Source organism: Oncorhynchus mykiss, chromosome 10 (genome assembly GCF_057628025.1).
Source record: "Oncorhynchus mykiss isolate SJ-2025 chromosome 10, ASM5762802v1, whole genome shotgun sequence".
NCBI classification, from domain to species: domain Eukaryota; kingdom Metazoa; phylum Chordata; class Actinopteri; order Salmoniformes; family Salmonidae; genus Oncorhynchus; species Oncorhynchus mykiss.
Window position 1 is genome coordinate 58,450,852 of NC_143031.1, and position 26,398 is coordinate 58,477,249.

At 43.6% G+C, this 26,398-nt stretch overlaps 2 protein-coding genes across 2 annotated transcripts; one reads left to right on the forward strand and one right to left on the reverse strand.

The window, feature by feature from the left end:
* Window positions 1-1,169: 1,169 nt before the first annotated feature.
* On the reverse strand, window positions 1,170-24,221 carry patl1 (PAT1 homolog 1, processing body mRNA decay factor). Its single transcript, XM_021619133.3, has 18 exons — window positions 23,842-24,221; window positions 22,528-22,630; window positions 17,248-17,747; window positions 16,918-16,998; window positions 16,488-16,694; window positions 15,759-15,866; window positions 15,333-15,419; window positions 12,595-12,797; window positions 12,263-12,407; window positions 11,232-11,349; window positions 10,824-10,921; window positions 5,970-6,029; window positions 5,324-5,469; window positions 2,936-3,095; window positions 2,646-2,771; window positions 2,355-2,446; window positions 1,867-2,016; window positions 1,170-1,477 (listed from the first exon to the last, which is right to left on the reverse strand). The coding sequence occupies exons 1-18, from the start codon at window positions 23,854-23,856 to the stop codon at window positions 1,456-1,458; spliced, it is 2,421 nt and encodes an 806-aa protein (XP_021474808.1). The 5' UTR covers window positions 23,857-24,221; the 3' UTR covers window positions 1,170-1,455.
* Window positions 24,203-26,336, forward strand: LOC110534341 (uncharacterized). Its single transcript, XM_021619134.3, has 3 exons — window positions 24,203-24,366; window positions 24,689-25,317; window positions 25,653-26,336. The coding sequence occupies exons 2-3, from the start codon at window positions 24,730-24,732 to the stop codon at window positions 25,872-25,874; spliced, it is 810 nt and encodes a 269-aa protein (XP_021474809.1). The 5' UTR covers window positions 24,203-24,366; window positions 24,689-24,729; the 3' UTR covers window positions 25,875-26,336.
* The last annotated feature ends 62 nt before the right edge of the window (window positions 26,337-26,398 follow it).

Genomic DNA, 26,398 nt, shown 5'->3' on the forward strand with positions numbered 1-26,398 from the left:
CACAAACACTGCGGGATGACTCGTTTATGTAGTGTCAAAAGACACAGGTATCTGTAATCATGGCCAAGAGTGGCCTAATATCATTGGTTAATTATCAAATATTAAAATGGCATACAAACAACAAATTGATAATTGGTAATTACATTTTTGTGTGCGGCTCTCTTTAATTTTCAAGTTTACTCCGCTAGCCAGCACCTCGCCCAAATAGGTGTGCGTTTATTTTTCTTCTAGATCGTTTCTTATATTTACCAGTTTGAAAGGCCTCCAAGCTGTAATTATGTAATAGGGTCAATAAGAAATAAAGAATAGCAGTCTACTTTCACATTTGATTGGAATATCACTTTAAGGGCCCTCTGGTGAACGTTTCTCGATGTGGGGCTCATCTGGGCATTTCCCAAACATGCCACTATGTGGAGACATAGACCATGTACAGTCTTGTACTGTTTGTCTTTATGGGCTGACCCTTTTCAGTGCTCGACTTTCGCCTACATAAAGTGGGTGCCCATTCAACGTAGCCTAGAATTACGTGTCTATTACTTCTGAACAAAATAACTTTGTTCTCATAGGCTTACAATGTCATTTTAACAGTCACTAAGGTTATATTTGGTGGTGATCTTTGCAAAATTATTTTGGATGTAGCAGTTGGGAGCTAGAACTCTAACGCTCATTGACAGTCTGTAGCAAAACATTTTACTTGAAGGTGACGTGTTTAATTAAGTATGCCGTTTATTTGCAATGACACGCATATTAAGCAGGACATTCATACAAGCCTTAACATTAGATGCATGCTTTTTTTGCTTCAGTTCTATGAACTCCCGTCTTCTGCACCAAACTTGCAGTAGTCACCCTAGTGTGGCAATGTTTGCAAACACAGAAAGTGGTCTATAGGCATCTTATTTCCAGCTTCTCTGATGGAACAGTATTGCTATTTTTTGGGAATCCTGCAACACAGTCTCATCGATGCATGTGTAAGTGACAGGCAAGGTTATTGAATGATAAATTAATGATTCTAACACAATATATGCAATTCAGCATACCCTTCTATTCAAATCTATTTATAGTAGAGTGCATACATTTTAATGTGGCCTTTGTGGGAATCGAACCCACGAACCTGGTGTTGGTAGCTCCACTTTCACAAATGAAATGAGTGAAAAACCATCACAAAACAGTTGAGTACAATAGAAATACTTTTAATTTGATGTTTTATCACAGGCATCAACGTTAACAAGATTTTTAAAAAAAAGCTGATTTAATTCTCTCTCAGTTCAGTTCATTTCTCTCGCTCACTCACACGCGCATCCCCATACACACCCAATGGACAAAGAAAACACTGACAGATTCTGCTGGATTAAAATCATCATCAACCCTAGTAGACATCCTACTCTCTTCTGCACAAACATACGATAGTGCACGCACACGCTTCAACTGGGGTTTTCTTGATGTCTGGAGTCACTTCTACCTGGACAATGCGGAGATCCTGAGAAAGGGAGGAGGTTTTATTGTGTGAAAGTAGTTAACAGATAGGGTTACAAAGTAAATATCAGGTCGTCAAAGAAAGTGGTGTCCTAAATCCAATTCCTCCCATTCTACATTTTAGTCATTTAGGAGACGCTCTTATCCGCTAGGCTAACTACCGCCCTCATTCTTTCTGAAGTGTGTGACAGAAATTCCACCTCCAACTGGGACGCAAACTCACAACAATCAACACCTTAACACAGTGTACTCAAAAAGCGTCAAGGCATTGTGCATGTGAACTTGTTTAACCCCCCCCTGCCCCATGCTTTCCAAAACATTGAATGGGGAGGGAGGAACAGCACACTTCTGGATAATTGAAAGTGGGCAAAGGACACGTGAGACTGTACTCACTGTAACTTCTCCTGCAGCAGCTCCAGCCTCTGTCGGTCTACGTAGCGCGAGAAGAGAGAGAGCAGGTTGGGAGGGGTGAAGAGAGGAGGGGACAGGGACGAGGGGGGCACATTGAGCAGCTCCCTGGTCACAGAGAACACCAACTCCGTCCTGTGAGAGAGATGAGAGGGAGGGAGGGAAAGAAAGAAGCAAAAGGACACAGACAAGGTGGAGAGAGTTAGTACACTGCAACCACAATAAACAAACCTTAGTGTTTTGAACATTAAAAACAAATATGTTACAGGTTTGTAGTTGCTGTGTGTGTTTCCGAACCCTGTCGCTAGGTGGAGACATTGACCATGCATCATTAGCTATTACCGGTACCTTGTTTTTATGGAACAATTCTAGCTAATATTGATAAAAATGTAAAATCTAACAACCATTTTAAATTTTGCCAATCAAAAAACACACACAGGTTTATGAATTAGTAAAAGGAGGGCTGTGCTCACCATCGATTGTCATCCATGAGTTGACAGTTAAGGTCGGAGCTTTGCATTCGCTCTCCTTCACTCAGGATCAGGTAAAGCAGCGTCACACCAAACTGGGAGGATGGAGAGAGGAGAAAAGGAAAGAGAGATGGTAGAAAAGGAGAGATGGGGACAGAAAGTGAGTGCACTGACTTCATGCCATCATGGGCTTATTTATCATCATTGAACCTTAACCATCATCACTGATAGACAGAGAAAGGTGCACTATTTTGCATCATTCTAACAGCAGGCAGATTGTATCAGTGCAGGTACCTTATTTTGCAACACTTTGGACAGTTGACCCTCGCTGCCTTGCAGCTCCTGCAGCAAGTCTGTGAGGGCAGCGCTAGATAGGGAAGAGATCACCACAGCAACGGGCTCCACCAACCAGCACAGCGCCTGGGGGAGATGGGAGGTGCAATTATAGACCACTTATGAGCATTATATACATCTACGTAGGTGAGTCTGTGTGGGCTTGAGCATCTCATTGAGAACAATAATTTTTTGCAATAAAGATCCGACGCTAACCAACTGTGTGTGTGTATGTTTGCCTCCATCTATACCTGGTCCTGTTTGTCTTTCTTGGCCAGGGCGTGCAGGTTCCGGGCAATCCCCATGACAACGGTGGCAGCCTGCAGCGGAGGCAGGAATGGGATGAGCCTGGAGATGAGGCGCTTTCCCTTACGCACCGACATGATCAACAGACACTGCTCGTCACTCACTCTGCGGGATGGGAGGGGGGGGGGACAGTTGGAGGAGAAGGAGAGTGAGTCTGTGGTGAATATTAATGATGGGGGAAGCAAAGCCTTTCGGGACAATTAGGGGTTTCCGCCAAATAGTGCCAGGAGGAAAAAAGTTGACTGAAACTTAAGTGAACATTAGTGACTGCTGGTTCGCTGATGGAGCGGTAGAGATGCAGGGTATGGGGGGGGTCATATTGTCACCCCCTCCTCTCCTCCAAATAATTCCAAATCGTTCCCTAGCCCCTTCGCCCTAGGCAATTGTGTACACTACCGTTCAAAGGTTTGGGGTCATTTAGAAATGTCCTTGTTCTTGAAAAAGCTAAGCAAATTTTTTGTACGTTAAAATAACATTAAGTTGATCGGAAATACAGTGTAGACATTGTTAATGTTGTAAATTACTATTGTAGCTGGAAATGGCTGATTTTGAATGGAATATCTACATAGGCGTACAGAGGCCCATTATCAGCAACCATCACTCCTGTGTTCCAATGGCACGTTGTGTTAGCTAATCCAAGTTTATCCTTTTAAAAGGCTAATTGATCATTAGAAAACCCTTTTGCAATTATGTTAGCACAGCTGAAAACTGTTGTGCTGATTGAAGCAATAAAACTGGCCTTTAGACTAGTTGAGTATCTGAAGCATCAACAACTGCTCAAGCAGAATAGGAGTTGATGCCTTCACACAGCACACGCGGGCTGTCCAGAGCAAAAAGAAGTGCTCGTCAATCCACTCGCTGTGCTTATTTACTTTAAGGGAAGTGAATTACAAAAGTAAACCTTCAATAGTGAACCTACTGCTGGCTGCTGATGATAGACTGCAAAAAGAACGCTAAAAAAATCCCCACCTAGCATTCGTTTTGACTAGCCTACTGGAGCCAGATAGACATCTATTTTCTGGAACGCATTAAAGGGGCAACGTCTTATTTTGAAATGCAAAACAATTACCTTCTCAAAATGACATATTTTAGAAACAAAATTATTGCAACTAATCCAATGTAATGACACTGCTTTTTCACACCATAATAACAATATGTAGCCTATTACTAGCTATATATATATAGATAGATAGAGAGATAGAGAGATAGAGAGATAGAGAGATAGAGAGATAGAGAGATAGAGAGATAGAGAGATAGAGAGATAGAGAGATAGAGAGATAGAGAGATAGAGAGATAGAGAGAGAGGAGAGAGAGAGAGAGAGAGAGAGAGAGAGAGAGAGAGAAAGCATGCCAACCCATAGGCCCTGCATGACCTTAATGCATTTTAACCACACCAAGTCCAGGGCCAATAGATTTTTGGCCGACTGGCCAGAAGGGGCCAGTGACAAAAAAAAAAGTTAACCTGTTGAGTGTAGGGGGCAGTATTTTGATGTTTGGATGAAAAACATACCCAAATGAAACTGCCTATTTCTCAGGCCCAGAATCTAGAATATGCATATAATTGTCAGATTATGAAAGAAAACACTCTAAAGTTACTAAAACTGTCAAAATATTGTCTGTGAGTATAACAGAACTGATATTGCAGGCGAAAACCTGAGGAAAATCCAACCCGGAAGTGCTGTTGTTTCTGAAAGCTCTGTTCCATTGCCTGCCTTCGCTCCATTTAAAGGGATATCAACCAGATTCCTTTTCCTATGGCTTCCACATGTTATGAACAGTCTTTAGACAGAGTTTCAGTCTTTTATTTTGAAAAATGAGCGAGAAAGATCACATCGCGTCATTGGATGGCTGGGTGCCAGCAGCGTTTTGCATGCGCAACAGCTTGGAGCAGACATTTTCTCTCTCTCTCCTATTGAAGAAGGTACAGTACGGTTGAAATATTGTCAATTATATATTGTAAAAACAACTTGATTATAAAAAAAACGTTTAACATGTTTCTACGAACTTAACATGTTTCAACGAACTTGGTATGCTTTCGCCTAAAAGCTTTTTTGAAATCTGACACGCCAGGTAGATTAACAACAACCTACGCTGTGTTTTGCTATATTGCACTTGTGATTTCATGAAAATTAAATATTTTTAGTAATTTAATTTGAATTTGGCGCTCTGCAATTCAGAGGATGTTGACAAAAATGATCCCGCTAACAGGATGGGTGCATCAAGAAGTTAATGTTGGACCTTGCTCACCTCGTCTTCCCACTCCTTCCCCTTGATGGAGCTGTAGAGTGTGGGTCTTGTCCCCCCCACCCACATACCCCATCCCCCAGTCTCACCTGTCGTCCCACTCCTTCTCCTTGAGGGAGGCGTAGAGCTGCAGCGTGTGGGTTTTGTGCTGCTCCAGCAGGGCCTCTCTCTGCTCCTCTGGCGTCTGCATGAAGCGCTTCTCAAAGTCCTGCACCTCCAGCAGCAGACTGTACATCTGATGGAGGAATAGAGAGGGGGGGAGGGAGATCACGTTAGGGTCCCCAGAGTCCGAATCTCGAGTGTTTTAGGGGGATACGTGGTAACATGAATAGTAGTGCAGCGCTTCATAGAGAATATAGGTAGTAGTAACTGGTTACAAATTTGAAAGAGAGAAAAAAAAGATATATATATATATATATATAAATAGAAATAATATATATAAATAATATATATATATAAATAATATATATTTGCACACTTTAAAACGCTCCCAATAATTTTACAGGAATCACCAACGTTTAGGCACATAGTAACTGCTAGCTAGCTACACAAGAAGGTACTAACACAAGATGGTTACAAAGAAATAATGGAGTGTCTACAGATATAACACATGTTAAGAGTGAGAGCACTGCAGATGGTTCAAAACAGGCAGAGGAAGTTCAAACCAAGGTAACATATCATTAATACAACCACAGAGCTGTAGAGACAAGTCATTCTCCCCTTCCTTGTCTTTACCTTCTCCACAGTGTAGAGGATCTGCCGCCTCTTATTCCACACCTGTTTCTCTCTCTTCTCCTGTGTGGGACAGAGGGAGCGGTTAGAGGTGAAGAATAATGTACTTCTGCAGTGTTTCCCAACTGGGGGAACGTGTGACAGAAATGTGCAAAAAAAAAAGAGGAATATATATGAAATTGGATGTTCAAGTTATTCCAATCTTAATAGCCAGGAAAACATTTACTGAGGTCACTGGTGTGGAATCTCTAGTTTATTTTATATTTATAGGCCTACTTTTTAAACTTCGGTGCGCATTGCTCGGCCCGCCTGTTGACCCTCTGCTTCACGCTAGTGGCTCACCATTTTAGTTAACAGCTAGCTTTGAGCAGAAACTAGCTATGGCTCAATGGCTAGAACGCACTGTTCCAAGCAGCAGTAGCAGCACTAGCGCCAGCTCAAGTGAACCCGTGGAAAAAAGAAAGTTCACAAGTCAAAGAAGTGTAAATTTCATGAACAGTATGTCCTCTTCGGTGTCACCTCCTGTATCCTCTGCGGCGACGTGCTCTCAAATAATAGCATGAAACCAGCCCATTTACTACAGCACATCAGCACCAAGCCTCTTTCCTGTGTGGATAAGACCAGTTTTCCGTTTTCAAAAGCGGTCAGAATTTAAGGTAAGTTGAGAAAAATGAAAGAAATCGACCAAAGCATTGGAAAGGATTCATATGCTATGTCGCTACTTGTGGCCAAGTCAAAAAAGCCATTCGCAATAGCCGAGGAGTTAATTTTGTCTGCTGCTGTTATCCTCACTGAAACTATGATCGATAAGACAGCAGCTGACACACTGAAGATAGTGCCATTGTCAAATAACACGGTGTACTGTAGAATCGATGACATGGGCATTGATATTGTTGATCAAGTGGTGCGAGAGTTAAATTCCTGTTCATTTGAGCTGCAGTTAGATGAGCGGACGGATGTCAGTTGGGAAGCCCAGTTGATTTGCGTTTGTGAGATAGAAACATTTCGGAAATTAATGAGCACCTTCGGTCCAGTGAGAAGCTAACGGGGAGAACTACAGGATGAGTTTCACGTTATTGACAGCTTTTTCTCAGAAACCCTGTGAACATGTGTGCACGGATGTCGCGGCATCAATGACTGGGAGAGTAAAAAGATGAATTGCCCGCATAAAGTCAAGCCGGACGTTGAATGGAATCCCTATGAGTCACTATCAAAAAAGGCAGTGAAAGTGATGGACTTTATCCAGTCCAGTCCCATGAATCATTGACTGTTTGGAAGGCTCCGCGGTGACAGTGGGACTGAGTACCAGCAGCTTACTGTGTCACACCGACGTCCGTTGGCTATCCAGAGGGAAAACGCTAGAGGCTTTTTGAGCTGCTGGCCAAAGTGATCTTCTGCCTGAGCACTCGCCCTTGTGGCCGTGTTGGAGGACACAGTACCCCGCCTTGCTGATGTGTTCGTATACTTTTTTTACAGGTGATGTTGACAGAGCTCCTATGGTGCAAATAGTAAGCTCACATTTATCCAAACTAAGTAAGTTCAATTCCTACTTCACCCGACATTGAAAACAAGTCTGCTAAACTTGACTGGGTGAGTAATCCTTTCATGACTGACAGCACCAACAACAGTCCTACCAGACTGCAGGAAAATCTTCTGTATGTGTCCTCAGACCGTGGCCTGAAGATGAGGTACTCGGAGACAACACTATTCTGGTGTGATGTGAAGGAAATGTACACAGAATGAACTGCTGCCCTTTGGCTCTGCAGGATTATATGAAGTGATATTTTCATCCATGACCCTAATCAAGACCACATACAACAGACTCGACTTGGAGAAAAGCCCGATCACTGCCGTTGTCACCAAGACTGACAAAGATTATGAGTGAGAGACAATGTAAACTTTCCCATTGATTGGAGATGTATTGTATTGGGAGTATGTGTATAAAAGGTGATCTTTGTTTTTGTATAATTTCTCTGGAAAAAAATGTAAGAATGTATTTTATTTATTTTTATTTCACCTTTATTTAACCAGGTAGGCAAGTTGAGAACAAGTTCTCATTTACAATTGCGACCTGGCCAAGATAAAGCAAAGCAGATCGGCACATACAACGACAGAGTTACACATGGAGTAAAACAAACATACAGTCAATAATGCAGTATAAACAAGTCTATATACGATGTGAGCAAATGAGGTGAGATAAGGGAGGTAAAGGCAAAAAAGGCCATGATGGCAAAGTAAATACAATATAGCAAGTAAAACACTGGAATGGTAGATTTGCAATGGAAGAATGTACAAAGTAGAAATAAAAATAATGGGGTGCAAAGGAGCAAAATAAATAAATTAAATACAGTAGGGAAAGAGGTAGTTGTTTGGGCTAAATTATAGGTGGGCTATGTACAGGTGCAGTAATCTGTGAGCTGCTCTGACAGTTGGTGCTTAAAGCTAGTGAGGGAGATAAGTGTTTCCAGTTTCAGAGATTTTTGTAGTTCGTTCCAGTCATTGGCAGCAGAGAACTGGAAGGAGAGGCGGCCAAAGAAAGAATTGGTTTTGGGGGTGACTAGAGAGATATACCTGCTGGAGCGTGTGCTACAGGTGGGAGATGCTATGGTGACCAGCGAGCTGAGATAAGGGGGGACTTTACCTAGCAGGGTCTTGTAGATGACATGGAGCTAGTGGGTTTGGCGACGAATATGACGCGAGGGCCAGCCAACGAGAGCGTACAGGTCGCAATGGTGGGTAGTATATGGGTCTTTGGTGACAAAACGGATTGCACTGTGATAGACTGCATCCAATTTGTTGAGTAGGGTATTGGAGGCTAATGACATAGCCAAATTCAAAGGATTGGTAGGATGGTCAGTTTTACAAGGATATGTTTGGCAGCATGAGTGAAGGATGCTTTGTTGCAAAATAGGAAGCCAATTCTAGATTTAACTTTGGATTGGAGATGTTTGATATGGGTCTGGAAGGAGAGTTTACAGTCTAACCAGACACCTAAGTATTTGTAGTTGTCCACGTATTCTAAGTCAGAGCCGTCCAGAGTAGTGATGTTGGACAGGCGGGCAGGTGCAGGTAGCGATCGGTTGAAGAGCATGCATTTAGTTTTACGTTTTACTTGTATTTAAGAGCAATTGGAGGCCACGGAAGGATAATTGCATGGCATTGAAGCTTGCCTGGAGGGTTGTTAACACAGTGTCCAAAGAAGGGCCAGAAGTATACAGAATGGTGTCGTCTGCGTAGAGGTGGATCAGAGACTCACCAGCAGCAAGAGCGACCTCATTGATGTATACAGAGAAGAGAGTCGGTCCAAGAATTGAACCCTGTGGCACCCCCATAGAGACTGGCAGAGGTCCGGACAGCAGACCCTCCGATTTGACACACTGAACTCTATCAGAGAAGTAGTTGGTGAACCAGGCGAGGCAATCATTTGAGAAACCAAGGCTGTCGAGTCTGCCGATGAGGATGTGGTGATTGACAGAGTCGAAAGCCTTGGCCAGATCAATGAATACGGCTGCACAGTAATGTTTCTTATCGATGGCGGTTAAGATATCGTTTAGGACCTTGAGCGTGGCTGAGGTGCACCCATGACCAGCTCTGAAACCAGATTGCATAGCAGAGAAGGTATGGTGAGATTCGAAATGGTCGGTAATCTGTTTGTTGACTTGGCTTTCGAAGACCTTAGAAAGGCATGGTAGGATAGATATAGGTCTGTAGCAGTTTGGGTCAAGAGTGTCCCCCCCCTTTGAAGCGGGGGATGACCGCAGCTGCTTTCCAATATTTGGGAATCTCCGACAACACGAAAGAGAGGTTGAACAGGCTAGTAATAGGGGTGGCAACAATTTTGGCAGATCATTTTAGAAAGAAATGTCCAGATTGTCTAGCCCGGCTGATTTGTAGGGGTCCAGATTTTGCAGCTCTTTCAGAACATCAGCTGAACGGATTTGGGAGAAGGAGAAATGGGGAAGGCTTGGGCGAGTTGCTGTGGGGGGTGCAGTGCTGTTGACCGGGGTAGGAGTAGCCAGGTGGAAAGCATGGCCAGCCGTAGACAAATGCTTATTGAAATTCTCAATTATGGTGGATTTATCAGTGGTGACAGTGTTTCCTATCTTTAGTGCAGTGGGCAGCTGGGAGGTGTTCTTATTCTCCATGGACTTTACAGTGTCCCAGAACTTTTTTGAGTTAGTGTTGCAGGAAGCACATTTCTGCTTGAAAAAGCTAGCCTTGGCTTTTCTAACTGCCTGCGTATAATGGTTTCTAGCTTCCCTGAACAGCTGCATATCACGGGGGCTGTTCGATGCTAATGCAGAACGCCATTGGATGTTTTTGTGTTGGTTAAGGGCAGTCAGGTCTGGGGAGAACCAAGGGCTATATCTGTTCCTGGTTCTAAATTTCTTGAATGGGGCATGTTTATTTAAGATGGTTAGGAAGGCATTTAAAAAAAATATCCAATACATTAGTAATACATTAGTATTATAGTAATACTTAATTCGCAGTTAAAATGACAGACTAATATTTATATTCAACATAATTTAGTCCATTTTACACCTAATCTTGGAATCACGGCGGTCGCACGCGCATGAGGGGGTACTTCAGGCAAGTTTATTTAGAGGTACAGTACCCAAAAGTGCTTGGGAACCACTCTACTACAGTATCCAAAATAATAAATGTTGTCCTGACTCCATATCAATGTAGGAACAACTGACAGTATGATCTGGAGTAGCGAGAGAAAAACTATATAATAAGAACAAAGCGTGATAAGGAACAGGGAACATATGCCAGAGACAAAAACAGCAGGAGATAGAATGGCAGAACTCATGAGACACAGAAGTTTGGAGAGATTGTGATGTGTGTAGTAAGTACCTCGTCATCAGTGCGACTGGTCACCACTGTGTCGATCATCTTCCTGGGGTTGTTGACGCTGGACACAGTCAGCTTACCCAGTGAGCCTGCAAACTGCACTGTGTGGGGGGGGGGGGGGGGGGGGGGGGGGTATGTTACAGATGCATCCTCAAAACACACAAAGGTGATGTGATGAGTATTCATTTAAAATCAGACCTTGGTTAAAATAGTATTGGTTTTCTTTCTAATACTAGATTGAGCTTGCCTGGTGCAAAGGAACCAATGCAATAGTCCCGAAAGTGCTAACCCTGCCCATTTGGTACACCAGGTAGTGTGCCAAACGCTATTTAACTGAAACAAATATATACTTTTGATCCAGGTCATTGATCATGTATCCTCCGAGTTTTCTAATAATGATTAATGAATTACCTGGTCTGTAGGTGTGTTCCAGCTTGGCCACCTGGGGGGTGATGAGTTTGGTGGTGTGCTCCTTCCTCACGCCGTCTCGGTCTCTCTCCTGCCTCTTCTCCATCTTCTCAAAGTAATTCTGCCGGCCAACACAAAATTGGCATCCATTTATTTATACATTTGTGCAGTTAATCAGCCGTGGACAGGGACAACTACTGAAAAAAAAAAAAGTTTCCTTATCATAGAAATCCAATAAAAAAAATGTATTAGGATAATCCTAACTATTTATTAACACTCAATTAAAAAGGTGGAACTCTGACAACAAAGGCCAGCGAGACCTATCGGTCTCCAGAAGCAGGTGAACAGGGATTGGGGTAGACAGCCAAGTGGAACTAATAAAGGATCTGAATGACAGGATTGGAACAGTGGTTTCCCTGGCATACATCCTGATCTTGTTTATGACATGCTCCCTCCTTATCGGTCCATCTAGGCTGGTAGCGATCAGATAGAAATACAATGTGTAGAACCAACATGCTTTTCTGTCCATGTAAGGACGGGTGTCAGCTACATAAATTATATGTTTATTTAATCCCATTCTAGGTTGGTCAGTAGGACAGAAGGTGACGGAACAATCTGATAGAAACAGATTGTGTAGAGCCGACATGCATCTCTGCAAGAGGTTGTGTCTGGTTTTTAACTAACATTTCTATCTGTCTTGTTCAGAACCTCACGCCCCTACACTGACCTGGGTCGGGTTCATTAGGGAACACCGTAGAAAAACGGCTTGCAACTAAATGACAATGAGCGTTAATTGGACAAAGTCTAGGTAGTCCCAGTTTCAACCCATTTTCTTCCATTGGTGCCTAGTGAATAAAACACTCGCTCATGTTCTTTAGGGCACACAGAATACATTTTTTTTTAAAGTTAAAAGATTTCGCACCAGAAAATAAAAACAGGGACAAAGTACTCGATCCCAGTTTCAGTCCATTTTGTTCCGTTTGGTGCCTAATGAACAGGACCTTGACTTTTTCCATTGACTTGGCTGTACTGACCTGGTAGTAGTAGTCATCCAGGTAGGGATCAGTGCTCTGCAGCTGCATCATCTGGATCTTGGCCACCCACTCCTTCTCCCTCTGGGTCATCAAGTTACTGTAGGGGTCTCTGCTCCGCCAGTCTCCCACACGCCCGCCACGCTCACTGGGGAGAGAGATGATAGAGGGGGCAAAGTGAGAAGAGGCTCCACAGCTGCAGGTTAGTTGAACATAATGCATTAGCAATTCAAGGAAATTTGTGAGGCAATGTATGGCAACAGCACTGTGGATGTATATGGAGATGCGGATGCTGGGACAATTCAAATTATTCACACACACTTCAGTCTACATACCCTCCTCTACTCTGCATCCTCTGGGTGAGCATGCGTCGGTGCTGGGGGTGCAGGTGCGTGGTGTTGTGCCGGATGATGGGACAGGGTACGTGGTTGTGGTGGGGACCCATCCTGTGGGGAGGGGGCTGGCCGAAGAAGGGCCTGAAGCCTCCGCCGCCAGGCAGCAACGGGGGGCCCTGACAGCCCCTGGGGAAGCCAGCAACCTAAGAGGTGGAGAAAGAGAGAGAAGGAATGAAAAAAATAGAGGAAAGGAAGGGAGGCTGGCATTGAATGTGTGTTATGGAAATTCACCACCATGGACTCAAACTCAACGTAAATGAATCAATCTTTATTAACACGTCCGGAAAAGTTCACAAACTCAATCCAAGCTTGATGAAAACTCTGAAAAGGGCGTTCCATTTCAGTCCTTATATACAAACAGGTTATATAAGCATGATTTACATGATTCATTATTAACGTTGGTTCCTGCATGTGACTGACAAGGCTTCTTCTCTTAACGGGGACCGTGAAACTGAGATACTCCTTTTGGTTCCCAAAGCAATGTTCTGGGCATCCTGCCAATTGGTCACAGTCATCTGCACCAACCAAGATGGAGTGAGAGGAGATTTCAATTCAAGGCTCTCTCTTCAGACAAAATGTTCCCTCACACGTGTTTATGCAAACACCCATTTTACATAACAGTATGTATAAGTTCATAGATATGTTGTACATGTGAATCATGTTTGCTCATAGGGAGTGTGAATGGGGTGTATTCCCTACGCACCAAACGGAAGCAAAAGGTCTGAAATAGGGAGGGACCGAATTACTGTTGCAACAATTTTTTCTACGGTATGCACTTATGAATGAATACACCCTGGGTGGCCTAAATTTTGAGTGAGACGGCTCAAGGGGAGTGCATTCAGGTGTACAGATGAGAACACAGGTGAGTGTTTAGTCCACTGGGGAGTTTAAATCAAATCATCTCATAGCATGTATATCTTGGTGGGGCAAATTCCCAAAACTTTTTTTTTAGATGCATACCAGCAAAGCCACAACACAATACATTCATTGGACCATAACAGTGACAAACAGTACCCACAAATTGTTAGGGCCTAAATAAAGCTGTCCCAACACCTTACCACTGTTACACCTGGCTATCAGCAGAGCCATGTCTGGCAGCGAAACTGTTCCTTCAGCCTCATTAGCTGATTTGGTTGACTTCCTTAAACAAATGTGGTTTCTACTGACAATTGAGATGTACAAAAAATGGCATAAAGGTGCGACGAGCGAATAAGAGGAAATCCGTCATTTCGATTAAGAAGTTAATGAGCGAGCGAAGACAGACGTAGTCAATATAACTATTTGTTCTGCACTTTTGAAATGTACTGCGACAGAATTCAGAACATGGGCCGTTCTTACAGTGTTCTCCCTGTACACCAAGTCAGAACCGTAGGAGAAATAAAGGGGGCATATAAGCTGACAATGAAAGCTCTTACAATATTTGACGATGACATTTCTCAAAAACAGGCTATAGGCTACATGTGCACCACCAAGTCAGAACAGTAGGCTAAATTATGAGGGGAAAATGGACCAAATAATTAGGGTGAGGCACACGGGCTACAAACAGCTTACTACACAACATACACTTAGTATTAGTTTCTAAGCTACGGCATGCATATCTTCCTGGCATATTACATCATTTATGCAGCAACATACAATTTTGTCATCAAAGTCTGGCATTCTCTGGATTCATGGTGCTTTCAAGACAACTGGGAACTCGGGGGAAAAAACAGGTTGAATCATGACGTTAGTGATCTTCAGGCCGAGCTCTAGAAAGAGGCGCGAGATCCCGACTTGGAATTCCAAGTTGGATGACCGCTCAAAATGTATTTGCCCAGTGGGAACTCGTTTTTTCCCCGAGCTCCCAGTTGTCTTGAACTCACTGAAGCCTGAGATTTCCAGTTGTTTTGAAAGCGACAGAAGTCATGTTGAATTGACAGCATGGCCAATGTTGAATGTTTTCCTTTGAAGCTTGGGAAACAGACCCTTAAATCCAGACTTGGACCACACATCCACTCCACTGAATAGCAGGCTAGTGGTTGAATAGCAGGAATGTTTTGTAATCTTTATGTCCAGTGGCCAATGAGCATCGATACATTTTTATCTATATTTACTCTTCATACGACAAGGATTGAAAAGGATGCCAGTAGGTTGTCGACTTCATTCATGATGACTGCTAACTTGATAGCTAATATTTTGAAAGTATGACGTTGACATGATCAGTCCAATCAAAGGTAAAGTGATTTGATGTCATTTTATCTGTGGTCAATACCTTGAGCCTTCTTGGATGGGCACTTCTAATGTACCTATGGCAGCACCCAAGGGGATTGAATTTACAAGTTCTCCCCATAGAGTTTGCAGTGACAGTGTCCCCATGAGTGACAGAACACTGAGCCAATCACGGTGCAACGAGAGAACATTACCAACCCCTACGCTCCATATTTTCCGCTGGCTGCCCCACCACAACAGAAAGCACCAAGTTAGGCAGAAACACCTGTATTTTGGAGTTGCCTTACTCAAGAAAGGAAAAAATTGAATGTTTGTATGCAGCTTTATTAACTCAATGATAATATATATATAATTTTTTTTTATTTTTTACATTGTTTGCAAACTGATATGTGACACATTAATGCCAAAACAACATGCTAAACTCTGCCCCACCTGACCTGAATGACGGGTCACCACTGGTTGAGTCTCACCTGAGAGTTGAGCATCTGGGCACGTTGGATCTGGGACAGAACGGGACCCACGCCGGCCGGGAATGGAGGACGACAAAGAGGAGAGTTCTAACACAGACAGAGAGAGAATCCAACTCAGAACCAACACTGACCTGGAACCTGCACCTGCAGTGAGCTAGAGAGACCATCCATGAGCCAAGCTATTGAGCCAAAACCAAGGTAGCCGCTATGGAATAATTAATATTTTGTATTTATTTATATATCCACCCTCACGGAATTACCTGACCATGAAAAGTCAACCCTCATTCAACAATTGGTCAAAAACACCACAACAGTTCAAACAACCAAAATAAAACTTTACACTCCTCAATGTCACATGCCCCACCTAATAAAGCAAGGGAGGGCCAGAGAGCTAGTCAAAGGAGAGAGGGAGGTAGGGGGACTCACAGCCATGTTTAAGAGGGTATTGGGGGAGATGCGCTCAGGGAAGGAAGGGGGGTAGCGGTGTTGGTGGTGGACCGGGGCTCGCACATGAACGGTGGTGGGGTGGTGGATCTGCAACACACACAGGAGAGAGATTCAATACAACTAATTAGCCTATAACTGTACACAGAGAGAGGGTTATCTCTGGCTTTGCAACAGAATGAGAGTAGAGGCAGAAACAGGATGATAACAGCAAGCACTAATAGTATAATAGTGGTCTCAAACTTCATGCCTGTGGGCCTCCATAGTGTGACTTGGGGGCCAGATGTGGCCCGTGAACTGGAAGTTTGAGACCACTGGTCTAATAATTATGAAAGGGAAAGGGGGATACCTAGTCAGTTGTACAACTGAATACATTCAACTGAAATGTGTCTTGCGCATTTAACCCAACCCCTCAATCAGAGAGGTGCGGGGGGCTGCCATAATTGACATCCACATCTTCGGCGCCCGGAAAACAATGGGTTAACTGCCTTGCTCAGGGGCAGAATGACATTTTTACCTTGTCAGCTCAGGGATTCGATCCAGCAACAGTAGTTACTTCTGCAGAATAATGCCATATTATACAAAACTACATTGAGAAGGGCAAATAACTATTTTAAATATAAGTGGGAGTATTCTGCATACAGAGAGATGAGATAACAGTCCAGAATGATTACTAAAAAAAGGGAGAAAGGGACGAATTTTCTCACTGACCTGCTGCTGATGATTCATAGCATGACTCATCGGCTGCTTGGGCGGAGTCCCGATAGGCACAGCCCTCACTGGTGGGCTTCCAATCACGGGTGAGGACGAGCGAGGCGGGGGGGCCCTTTCCGAAAAGTCCCGCCCATCTTCGCTCATAACTGGCGGAGGCCGATTGGGCAGCCCCACCTCTTTGATAATGGACATAAGTGGACTGTCCTGGAAAGAAGAGAATTCAACAATCAATAAAATTGCTTTAAACTAGACCTGGTAAGTCGTTCAGAGTGCAAATGTGCCAGTTATATTGTTTTTCATGTACAGTACAGGGCCACATTCAGCAAGGTACAACGTAGCTAAACCGTTGTGCCTTGCTGAAAACCGAAAAGCAAGTTCTTATTTGACAAATTCAGGAAGTACATCCCTGTTACAAAAACAGTCTTACCTCCATTTGAGTGATTAGTCCAGGGGTGACGCTCACAGGCCCAAATCCCATGTTGTTCTCCCAGATATTGTGTGAGTTCATCTAAAAGAGAGAGGCAGAGGAAGAGAAAGTGTCAGAAGGCGCCAATCCACTAGCGATGCATAATATTCGTCCCTCATTGAACCAGCTGATCATTCCTTCTCCAAACCCTATAACGCAGTTCTGCAGCATATAGAGCTACAGAATACTAGATCAGTGGTTCTCAAACCTTTCCTTGGGGACCCCCAGACATTTTAAAATGATGTGGTAACCAGTTCACCTTATTCACCTAGTCAAGACCTTGATATTCACCTGTTGCATGGGGGCACCCCCTCGGCGTAGGAGGTGCTGATGCTGCTGGTAGCTCAGCAGGGAGGGATGCAGTGGGCCCGGGGGCAGCCCTGACGGGGTCAGCTGGTGGTGGGAAGGGAGCTGGGAGGGGTGGTGCTGCTGCTGGGGCATGGAAGGGGGAGGAGGGAGACCAGTGGACCTGTCACCAGGCCCGGCTGGACCACCCACGCTGGCGATGGCCGGGTCCGCCCCGAGAATCAACATGGCTAGGGACTCGGCTAGGTCGCCTCCCCCCCTCTCCTCCAGGCCCGGAGGGGGCATCGAAGAGAGGGAGTGATGTGGTGGGGGGAGGGATGACGGGTGGGGGACGCGACTGGCAGGAGGAGGGAGTTGAACGGTGGAGGAGTCTCCACCTCCCATTCCACCCATCCCTAGTCCCCCTAGACCTAAACCTCCAAGTCCGTCGTTCTTTCGTTCTTCGAGCTCTGCGAGCCGCTTGTGCTCCTCCTGCCAGTCATCATCTGTAGGAGGTAATAAGTCATTCCATTATTACAGGTGTCATCCAGGTAATAAAGACTGACTGACAGGAGGTTCTAACAACAATAAATCTATGACAAAAACTTTGTCTTGACATTTCATAACCAGATAATTTTGTTCATAAGTCCACGGGACAACTTATTCGTTGTCATTCTAAATGTCCTGAATAATGGAAAGGAAAATACTGTTGGGTGTGAAGCAATAGCCTACACGATTGCACACAGTGGACTAGGCGACGCACAGAAACATACGAAAACAGCCAGCAACCGTTAAGCACACCGTCAGAACGTTGTCCCGCTGATGGCACCTCAAGGTTTCCACGGGCTTCTTATCAGCCAATTGATAAGACTTTCCATACTGGTTCCAATCACTAGTAGCGTAATAGTACTCCTCCAATCTATAGAGGGATATTCAGTGCGTTGCTGACAAACAGCATGTTCAAGGCCCTCGAGCGACTTGGCCTGAGTAAGCCGCTGTCCAGAATATCTAATATAGTCAAAACTGATTCATTTTCTATCTGCACAGCGCCTTACTATTCAACGTATAGACTTATGCGGTTAGAGTCTACGTTTCAAGGAAATAATATTGTAGTTTTATTATATTGATCATTTGATTCTAGAGCAAATTGAAATAAAAGGGTATTTAAAAGGTTTGAGTTGTTTATTGTCATTGAAATGTGTTTGTCATGTAGCCTAGGTTTATTTGTTATTAGTATGTTTACAGATTAGATTGTTCAAGTAAACTGTCCAACCCAGTAGGATTTATTCTGTCAACACCGTAGAAACTACATAGAAGCCTAGCTATAGTAGGCCCATAGTCAGGTTTAAACCAGTTCCCCAACCAGCTGTTCTACACACACTAAATCGCAACATTTCTATTTCTATAGGCTAGCTAGTTATGTTACAAAGAGTGTCTATTAAAATAAATAAAATAAAAAATAAATGTTTTTTTTTAAAGTTGGCCTTTAACCATCCAAACATTTTACATGATATTCTGTCCATATAAACACGGTTATTTTAGGGCATAAGTGAACCAATTTCAGTAGGCTATATACACTGCTCAAAAAAATAAAGGGAACACTTAAACAACACAATGTAACTCCAAGTCAATCACACTTCTGTGAAATCAAACTGTCCACTTAGGAAGCAACACTGATTGACAATACATTTCACATGCTGTTGTGCAAATGGAATAGACAACAGGTGGAAATTATAGGCAATTAGCAAGACACCCCCAATAAAGGAGTGGTTCTGCAGGGGGTGACCACAGACCACTTCTCAGTTCCTATGCTTCCTGGCTGATGTTTTGGTCACATTTTGAATGCTGGCGGTGCTTTCACTAGTGGTAGCATGAGACGGAGTCAACAACCCACACAAGTGGCTCAGGTAGTGCAGCTCATCCAGGATGGGACATCAACGCGAGCTGTGGCAAGAAGGTTTGCTGTGTCTGTCAGCTTAGTGTCCAGAGCATGGAGGTGCTACCAAGAGACAGGCCAGTACATCAGGAGACGTGGAGGAGGCCGTTGGAGGGCAACAACCCAGCAGCAGGACCGCTACCTCCGCCTTTGTGCAAGGAAGAGCAGGAGGAGCACTGCCAGAGCCCTGCAAAATGACCTCCAGCAGGCCACAAATGTGCATGTGTCTGCTCAAACGGTCAGAAACAGACTCCATGAGGGTGGTATGAGGGCCCGACGTCCACAGGTGGGGGTTGTGCTTACAGCCCAACACCGTGCAGGACGTTTGGCATGTGCCAGAGAACACCAAGATTGGCAAATTCGCCACTGGTGCCCTGTGCTCTTCACAGATGAAAGCAGGTTCACACTGAGCATGTGAGACGTGACAAGAGTCTGGAGACGCCGTGGAGAACGTTCTGCTGCCTGCAACATCCTCCAGCGTGACCGGTTTGGCATTTCTTTGGGGGGCCGCACAGCCCTCCATGTGCTCACCAGAGGTAGCCTGACTGCCATTAGCTACCGAGATGAGATCCTCAGACCCCTTGTGAGACCATATGCTGGTGCGGTTGGCCTTGGGTTCCTCCTAATGCAAGACAATGCTAGACCTCATGTGGATGGAGTGTGTCAGCAGTTCCTGCAAGAGGAAGGCATTGATGCTATGGACTGGCCCGCCCGTTCCCCAGACCTGAATCCAATTGAGCACATCTGGGACATCATGTCTCGCTCCATCCACCAACGCCACGTTGCACCACAGACTGTCCAGGAGTTGGCGGACGCTTTAGGCCAGGTCTGGGAGGAGATCCCTCAGGAGACCATCCGCCACTTCATCAGGAGCATGCCCAGGCGTTGTAGGGAGGCCACACACACTACTGAGCCTCATTTTGACTTGTTTTAAGGACATTACATCAAAGTTGGATCAGCCTGTAGTGTGGTTTTCCACTTTAATTTTGAGTGTGACTCCAAATCCAGACCTCCATGGGTTGATAAATTTGATTTCCATTGCTAATTTGTGTGTGATTTTGTTGTCAGCACATTCAACTATGTAAAGAAAAAAGTATTTAATTAAAATATTTCATTCAGATCTAGAATGTGTTATTTTAGTGTTCCCTTTATTTTTTTGAGCAGTGTACATACACACACCACACGCAATATTCTGACTTGATCAATCGCATGCAGCTCAGATTCTTTTCTTTATAGACAATGAAGAGATATCAATGTGCGAAATAATATTCATATGGCCTACTTCCCCAGCCAATCACACACACACGCGGGCGAAAGAGTCGAAGACAAAGGAGTTTGCTTCTGCTGCAGAATAGAACACGTTGCGGCGGAGCTTCAGTAAATGATAACGTCTTCTGTGCCTTTGTCATTCAGAACGAGAAGAGTTTGTGGTTGGCCCAGTCTTTCATGCCACCAAACGACCGACAGACAGACATACATAGCTAAGCTAACCATATGCCTTGCATTCTGACAGTCTCAAAACAGTAGGGCTCACCCGATTTACTCAACTGATCGATTGTTTGGTCAATAGGTTGTTTTTTGGTTGAGCAGTCTAAAATCTCAACAACAAAAAAATGTATGGCACGAGACACCCGTCGGATTCACTCCTGTCTCAGTGGACTAATTGATTGCGGAGGTTGCAGAGATGGCACACCAGTATCACCAGTAGTACATTTACCGTTAATAACCATCATTCTAAACTACAATGTTTATGTTTGGTTATAGTAATTTCTGTTAATGCATTCAATATATTATTATTACAGTCTTTTACCGTTCTCACTGTTGGAGCGGTCACGTTGTTTGCGGACCACACAACCTAGGCAACACTTGTGAGGAACAAGTTGTTCTATTCATTGGTGGTTTGTTTGTAGCGCTCCTGTCAATGTTGAGTAAGGACACGTACCTGATTATACATTGAAGTAGGCCTAGGCTACCTGGTCTGTGCCTAAATGTAGGCCTATAAAATGTGCCCATTTGGGGATCCGATAGCATTCCCAAATGTCTTAACTCACCACCACTGTGGAACTTCAAACAGCAAGTAAACAAAGTCTGTTTTTACATCCATTGAGAATGACAATAGTTCTCCAACGTAGCCCATTTGAAAAATCTTGCCAGCTCTCTCTCCCTTTCGATAACCACTCAACATGAAAGGGGGAAAGCAATTGACTGCTCTGATCTGGTGGAAACGTCATAAAATAAACCTACCCGATTACTTCTTATTCCCTGTGTATGTTCAGAGCAGGAAACTCTTGAGGGTCCAGAATATTTTATTCAATGTTGCAAGTTTGCTAGTGCCAGCTTCAGGTCAACCCAAGTTAATACATTGTTTCAAGTTTGTTGGAGACAGGCATTGTGTAACCAATGTGATTTATAGGAGATTTACTTTTGATCAGGATATTTTCTACCTGCTAGCTGCAATGATTTTATTTGTTGGATTCATCTAGGCTATTTTTTTTTTACATTGTTAGCAATGGAAGTTACTTTTAGAATTTTGATTAACCACATGATAATGACTGCGATATGAAGACTATTATAAATTAAATATTATACAAATCATAACTGGCACTCGGATCGGTAGAAATGGTAAGATAAATTGAACCCCCCCCCCCCCACAGTGTGCTCAAAGCATTAGACAAACTCAGTAGCCTACATATAGTTGATTTTATTGATTGGTCGAAGGAACAGACGACTAGGTCGACCAAGATTTTTTGTTGTTGTCGGCGACAGTCTTACAAAAACATACAACTTTACAATGCGTGAACTTCCTATTCTTTATGGGCTCGTTTCTCAAACATAGCTTTCGAGAACTCATGGGGGCTTACAGCCGTTCCCCCCTTTGGGTTCTCAGATGCTCCACGTGAACTACAATCCTGACGCTCTGTTTTAACGTAATCCTTGCTTGCGGTTTTGGAAATGGTTGGAACTTAACTTTTGTACCGGCGAGAAATAATCTTTCAAATACAAAAGCTACACTTACTCTACGCTGTTTTGCAAAGTTGCACCCGGCAGCCTCTCGCTGAGCTACCACACATCCTCTCACCTTGCGCTCGCATTTCCATTAGACCATTCCATATTTCTGGTCAGAACCAGGTGTTACTCAAAACACAGCTGGGGTGCAACTTTGCTAAACTTTTGTATTAGAAAAAGTATGAAAGTGACTCTCCAAATGTTTCCAAAACTCTATCGTGTGCTAGGTGTATTTGTAATTAGACAGAGAGCATTTCCCTCACAAGGCTAAAGGAGTCATCCAACGGCCCAAGGTTATTATAGTCTTAGGTGTTTTAGTCGGTTGACGGGCAATTGTGACTCACCGATGGCTCCATCTCCGAAGGTGTCGTCGTTAAACTGGTCAATCTCATCTTCTTCTTCTACCAGCCCCTCCTCCTTCTCCAGGGTACAATCTTCATCAAGGGACTGGAGGGAGAGAGAGATGAAAGGAAGCAAGGAGTTAGGAATGAGAGAAAGGAAGGCAGGCGAGAGAGATAGGAGGGAGAAATGAGGTATGAGAGAGATATGGACAGATGACAGAGAATCTGAGAAGCAACAAGAGATGTAGATAAATGGGATATTGACTGTTGCTGAAGGGTGAGGTCATCAAGAAATGGAAAGATTTAAAAAACAAGTCTAGAATATTGTTTTTCGTCAATAAAAATATTTTCTTTACACAAATGTCATTAATAGGATTCCAGATAGAAATATTCTGGTCAGATTTTCAGATTTCTAAGCAAGCTCCTCAAGCAGAGACTGACCTTATCCGCAGATATGGCACTTGAGCACAATATTACAGATGACCCTCAATTTGACAGCGAATTATTAGAACCCCGTAGAAATACTATTGTGACTATTTCGAGAACCCACGTGGATGGGAGGTCAATTTTGCCAGCTAACGTTAGTTAGATCCACAACAAGATTGATTGGTGCCACTAGTTTAGAAGGTGGTAGCCCAAGATGTAACGTTACTTTTAAAAAGTTAGACGCTAAAGCTAAGAAAATGATAGTTTAGAAGATGTGGAAAAGAACAGTTCAGCATTTCACAGGCAGAGTGATATATGTGCCCTTTACCAATCGACTTACTTGTCAACTATTACTTGTATTTCCGTTACAAAGAAGTGGCCGCACAGTCAAACATGAGCCATCTATCTAGCCATCTCATCCCCTATCAAGACAATGTTTCCCAGCCAAGATAGCGATCCAGAAAAGCTAGCTAGCTAACGTTAGCAGGAAAGGCTGCGCAAACTAGCTAACGTTAGCTTGTTACATCACACGGTATCCAAGTCGACAGTATCAAACTTGGCACATTTCCTAAAAAAATAAATGCACCATTCTTTAGTGTTTGACTTTTACGTTAGAAAAAAAGAATCAAAGCCACATAGTGTTGAGCCCGAGAGCCATGACCATACTCAGTTCACTGGACACACAGCAGGCCCGTGATGGGCGGGGGACAATATGCCAGGGAAAGCCTGGTGCTTGGTAGGCCGCACCGAGGAATTTTATCAACGGAGTCGATAAACAAAACCCCAAATCCCCCAGAAAATTGATATATTGGCCACATTTCAACTCGTCTTGAGGGAACGCTAGCTAAAATGTCTACAGAAATTGCCAGACGTAATATAAACACTGCTCACCTGAAAACGGAACATGTATCTTTAGTCCGTGAAAGGTAAAATTCTCCCAAGTGTCTCTTGAGGAAGGCTGCGCGCAAATTACGCAAGTCCGCGTGAGCGCGGCAAGGTCTATGTGCACGAGTACGTACGCAGGGAGCGGCTGCGCCGCACGGCTTGCAATTACTTTTTAGTTCATGCATTTTATTATTATTTATGACTAGATTCAAGGTGCATTGACATACATTTTAACATTGTCTTCAAATTCATGCTGGGTTAAAAGTTACATAAAACATTATTGTGCACTCGCAGTAATTTACAGTAGCACTAAATGCAGACATGAAAACACACGAAGTCCAGATCAAGGTTCTAATAACAACGTTTCAGTTTTGTTTCCTCAGCTTGAACCCATGGTAGTCCCTCCTTCTGTTACCTAGGCAACTATCAGTCAGTTACATAAATCTACTTGAATAACCAGTCTAGCAGTGGCAGACTAGTCACCACATCTTCAGAAAGTAGAGGAGAGGGAGGCCACACACCGTAAATAAGGTACTAACTTCAATGTGTGTGTGTGGGTCTGTGTGTGAGTGCATGTATGTTAGTGTGTGTGTCCGTTCTTGCGTGTGTGGGTCTGTGTGTGAGTGTATGTATGTTAGTGTGTGTGTCTGTGGGTCTGTGTGTGAGTGTATGTATGTTAGTGTGTGTCCATGCTTGCGTGTGCGTAGAGTTTATCTATGCAACAGTGTGATACGAACATTATTATCTGTTGGTGGGTGTTATTAGCAACCTACTTGTTTGGAAACCGTTTTTTGATATTGGTTTTAATACTCTACTGATGCCTGAATATCTCTCTCTCTCTCTCTCTCTCTAGCTATCTCTCCATCCCATCTTTTATCATCCCTACAGTTCAAGATGGTGCGGTCTGTCAGAGAAGAATGTAGTCAGCTGAGCACCATACAAGACCTGAAGGACTCTGGTTTCGGCCGTCCTCCCCCCCGACACGGCCTCAAGCTCCTCTTCTGGTTCGCCAACGAGTGCGTGGCGTTCAATCACCACGGCAACATGCTGGTAAAGTGCCACCCTGAGAGAGGCGACTTCGGCTTCCACTACTTTGGCAACTTCGAGGAGATTCTCCCAGTTATATCGCGAGACCGCAGGGAAAGCTACTTCGAGGTGGGCAACCTGAACACAGAGACCTATTCCAAAGCCGAGGACCTACCGGACTACGTGAGCCAGGACTACGGGCTTTCCCTGGGCTACCGCCTATGCAACAAGGACCGCATCATCATCAGGCTGAAGCAGGGGGATGTGAAGGCCACCTATGTCACCGAGCACAAGGAGAACGGCGGCCGGGGGGAGTTTGACTCCGAACGCACCCACCTTGTAAATCCGGATTTGATCCGCATCATCCGGGATCCTGAGCTGGAGCTAGCGACATTCCTGGACCAGACGGGCTACATGGGACTGTCTCTGAGAGAGCGCCTCCTCAGAGCTTTCAAGGTCTTCATGTTGTTTGTGTCTTCTTGGCGATTGCTTCTGTTATTTTGAGCATCTCAGGGAATTTGTAGAGAGACACGTCTGATATTAGCCGTTGTGCGTTTATAGGTTAGGTCATAGGTCATATAGTAAATACAATAGTTATATTATTATATAAATAGTTAAATAGTTATGCTACAAATATTATGTTATCATTTGTACCAGATTATATATTGTCTGTTTAAAAACATCCTTTCTGTGATTACTTTTTGTAAAAAAAAGAAAAGAAGAAGAAATACGTCTCTTGTCATTGTTTCATTATAGCAAAAAATGTAATCTCTGTTGTCGTTTCATTATAGAAAAACTCGGATGTCATCTCGTGGGAGTATGACTCCGAACCTTCCCAACCCTCAGAACGATCTGGTTCAGACCATGACACTTGGGATCTGGAGCAGGACCAGACCACCTCCCAGACGGGACTCTGCACCAGATCTTGCAAAGTCTTTAGTGTCTTTGCTGTCATCCTAATGGTTCTCCTGGTCATCACTGTGATTGTTTTGGTCATCTTAGGGAAGTTGTAGAGATAGCAGTCATTGTAGCCGTTGTGCTGCTGCTGGTCCATCAGAGTTGGGGTCAATTCCATGTAAACTCAGTCAATGCAGGAAGTAATGAGAAATTACACATTTTCCGAACAGAAAAGCTTTGGGAAATGACTGAATTGAAATCTAATTGACCCTAACCCTGAGGTTCGTAGATCGTAAATAAAATAATTGTATTATTATGTTTTATGATTATGTTAACTAAATACTTATAACACATTACTCTTGTCTTTTCTCACTGGCACTGATTTTTCACGTATTTTCTTTCCAAAGACTGTGATATGTGGTTGTCGTTACATTCCTTAGTCGAATGCACTGACTGTTAGTCACTTTGGTAAAGAGTGTCTGCTATCTTACTAAAATATGAAATGTAATGTTATTTTTTTAAACTCTTTTTGTAATCAATAAGATAATGGTTTAGAATAAAATACAAAAGAAGACAAATTGTATAATTTGTCTTAATTTCACCTCTGTGATATATTTCTCTTCTTTATACAAATAGGGAA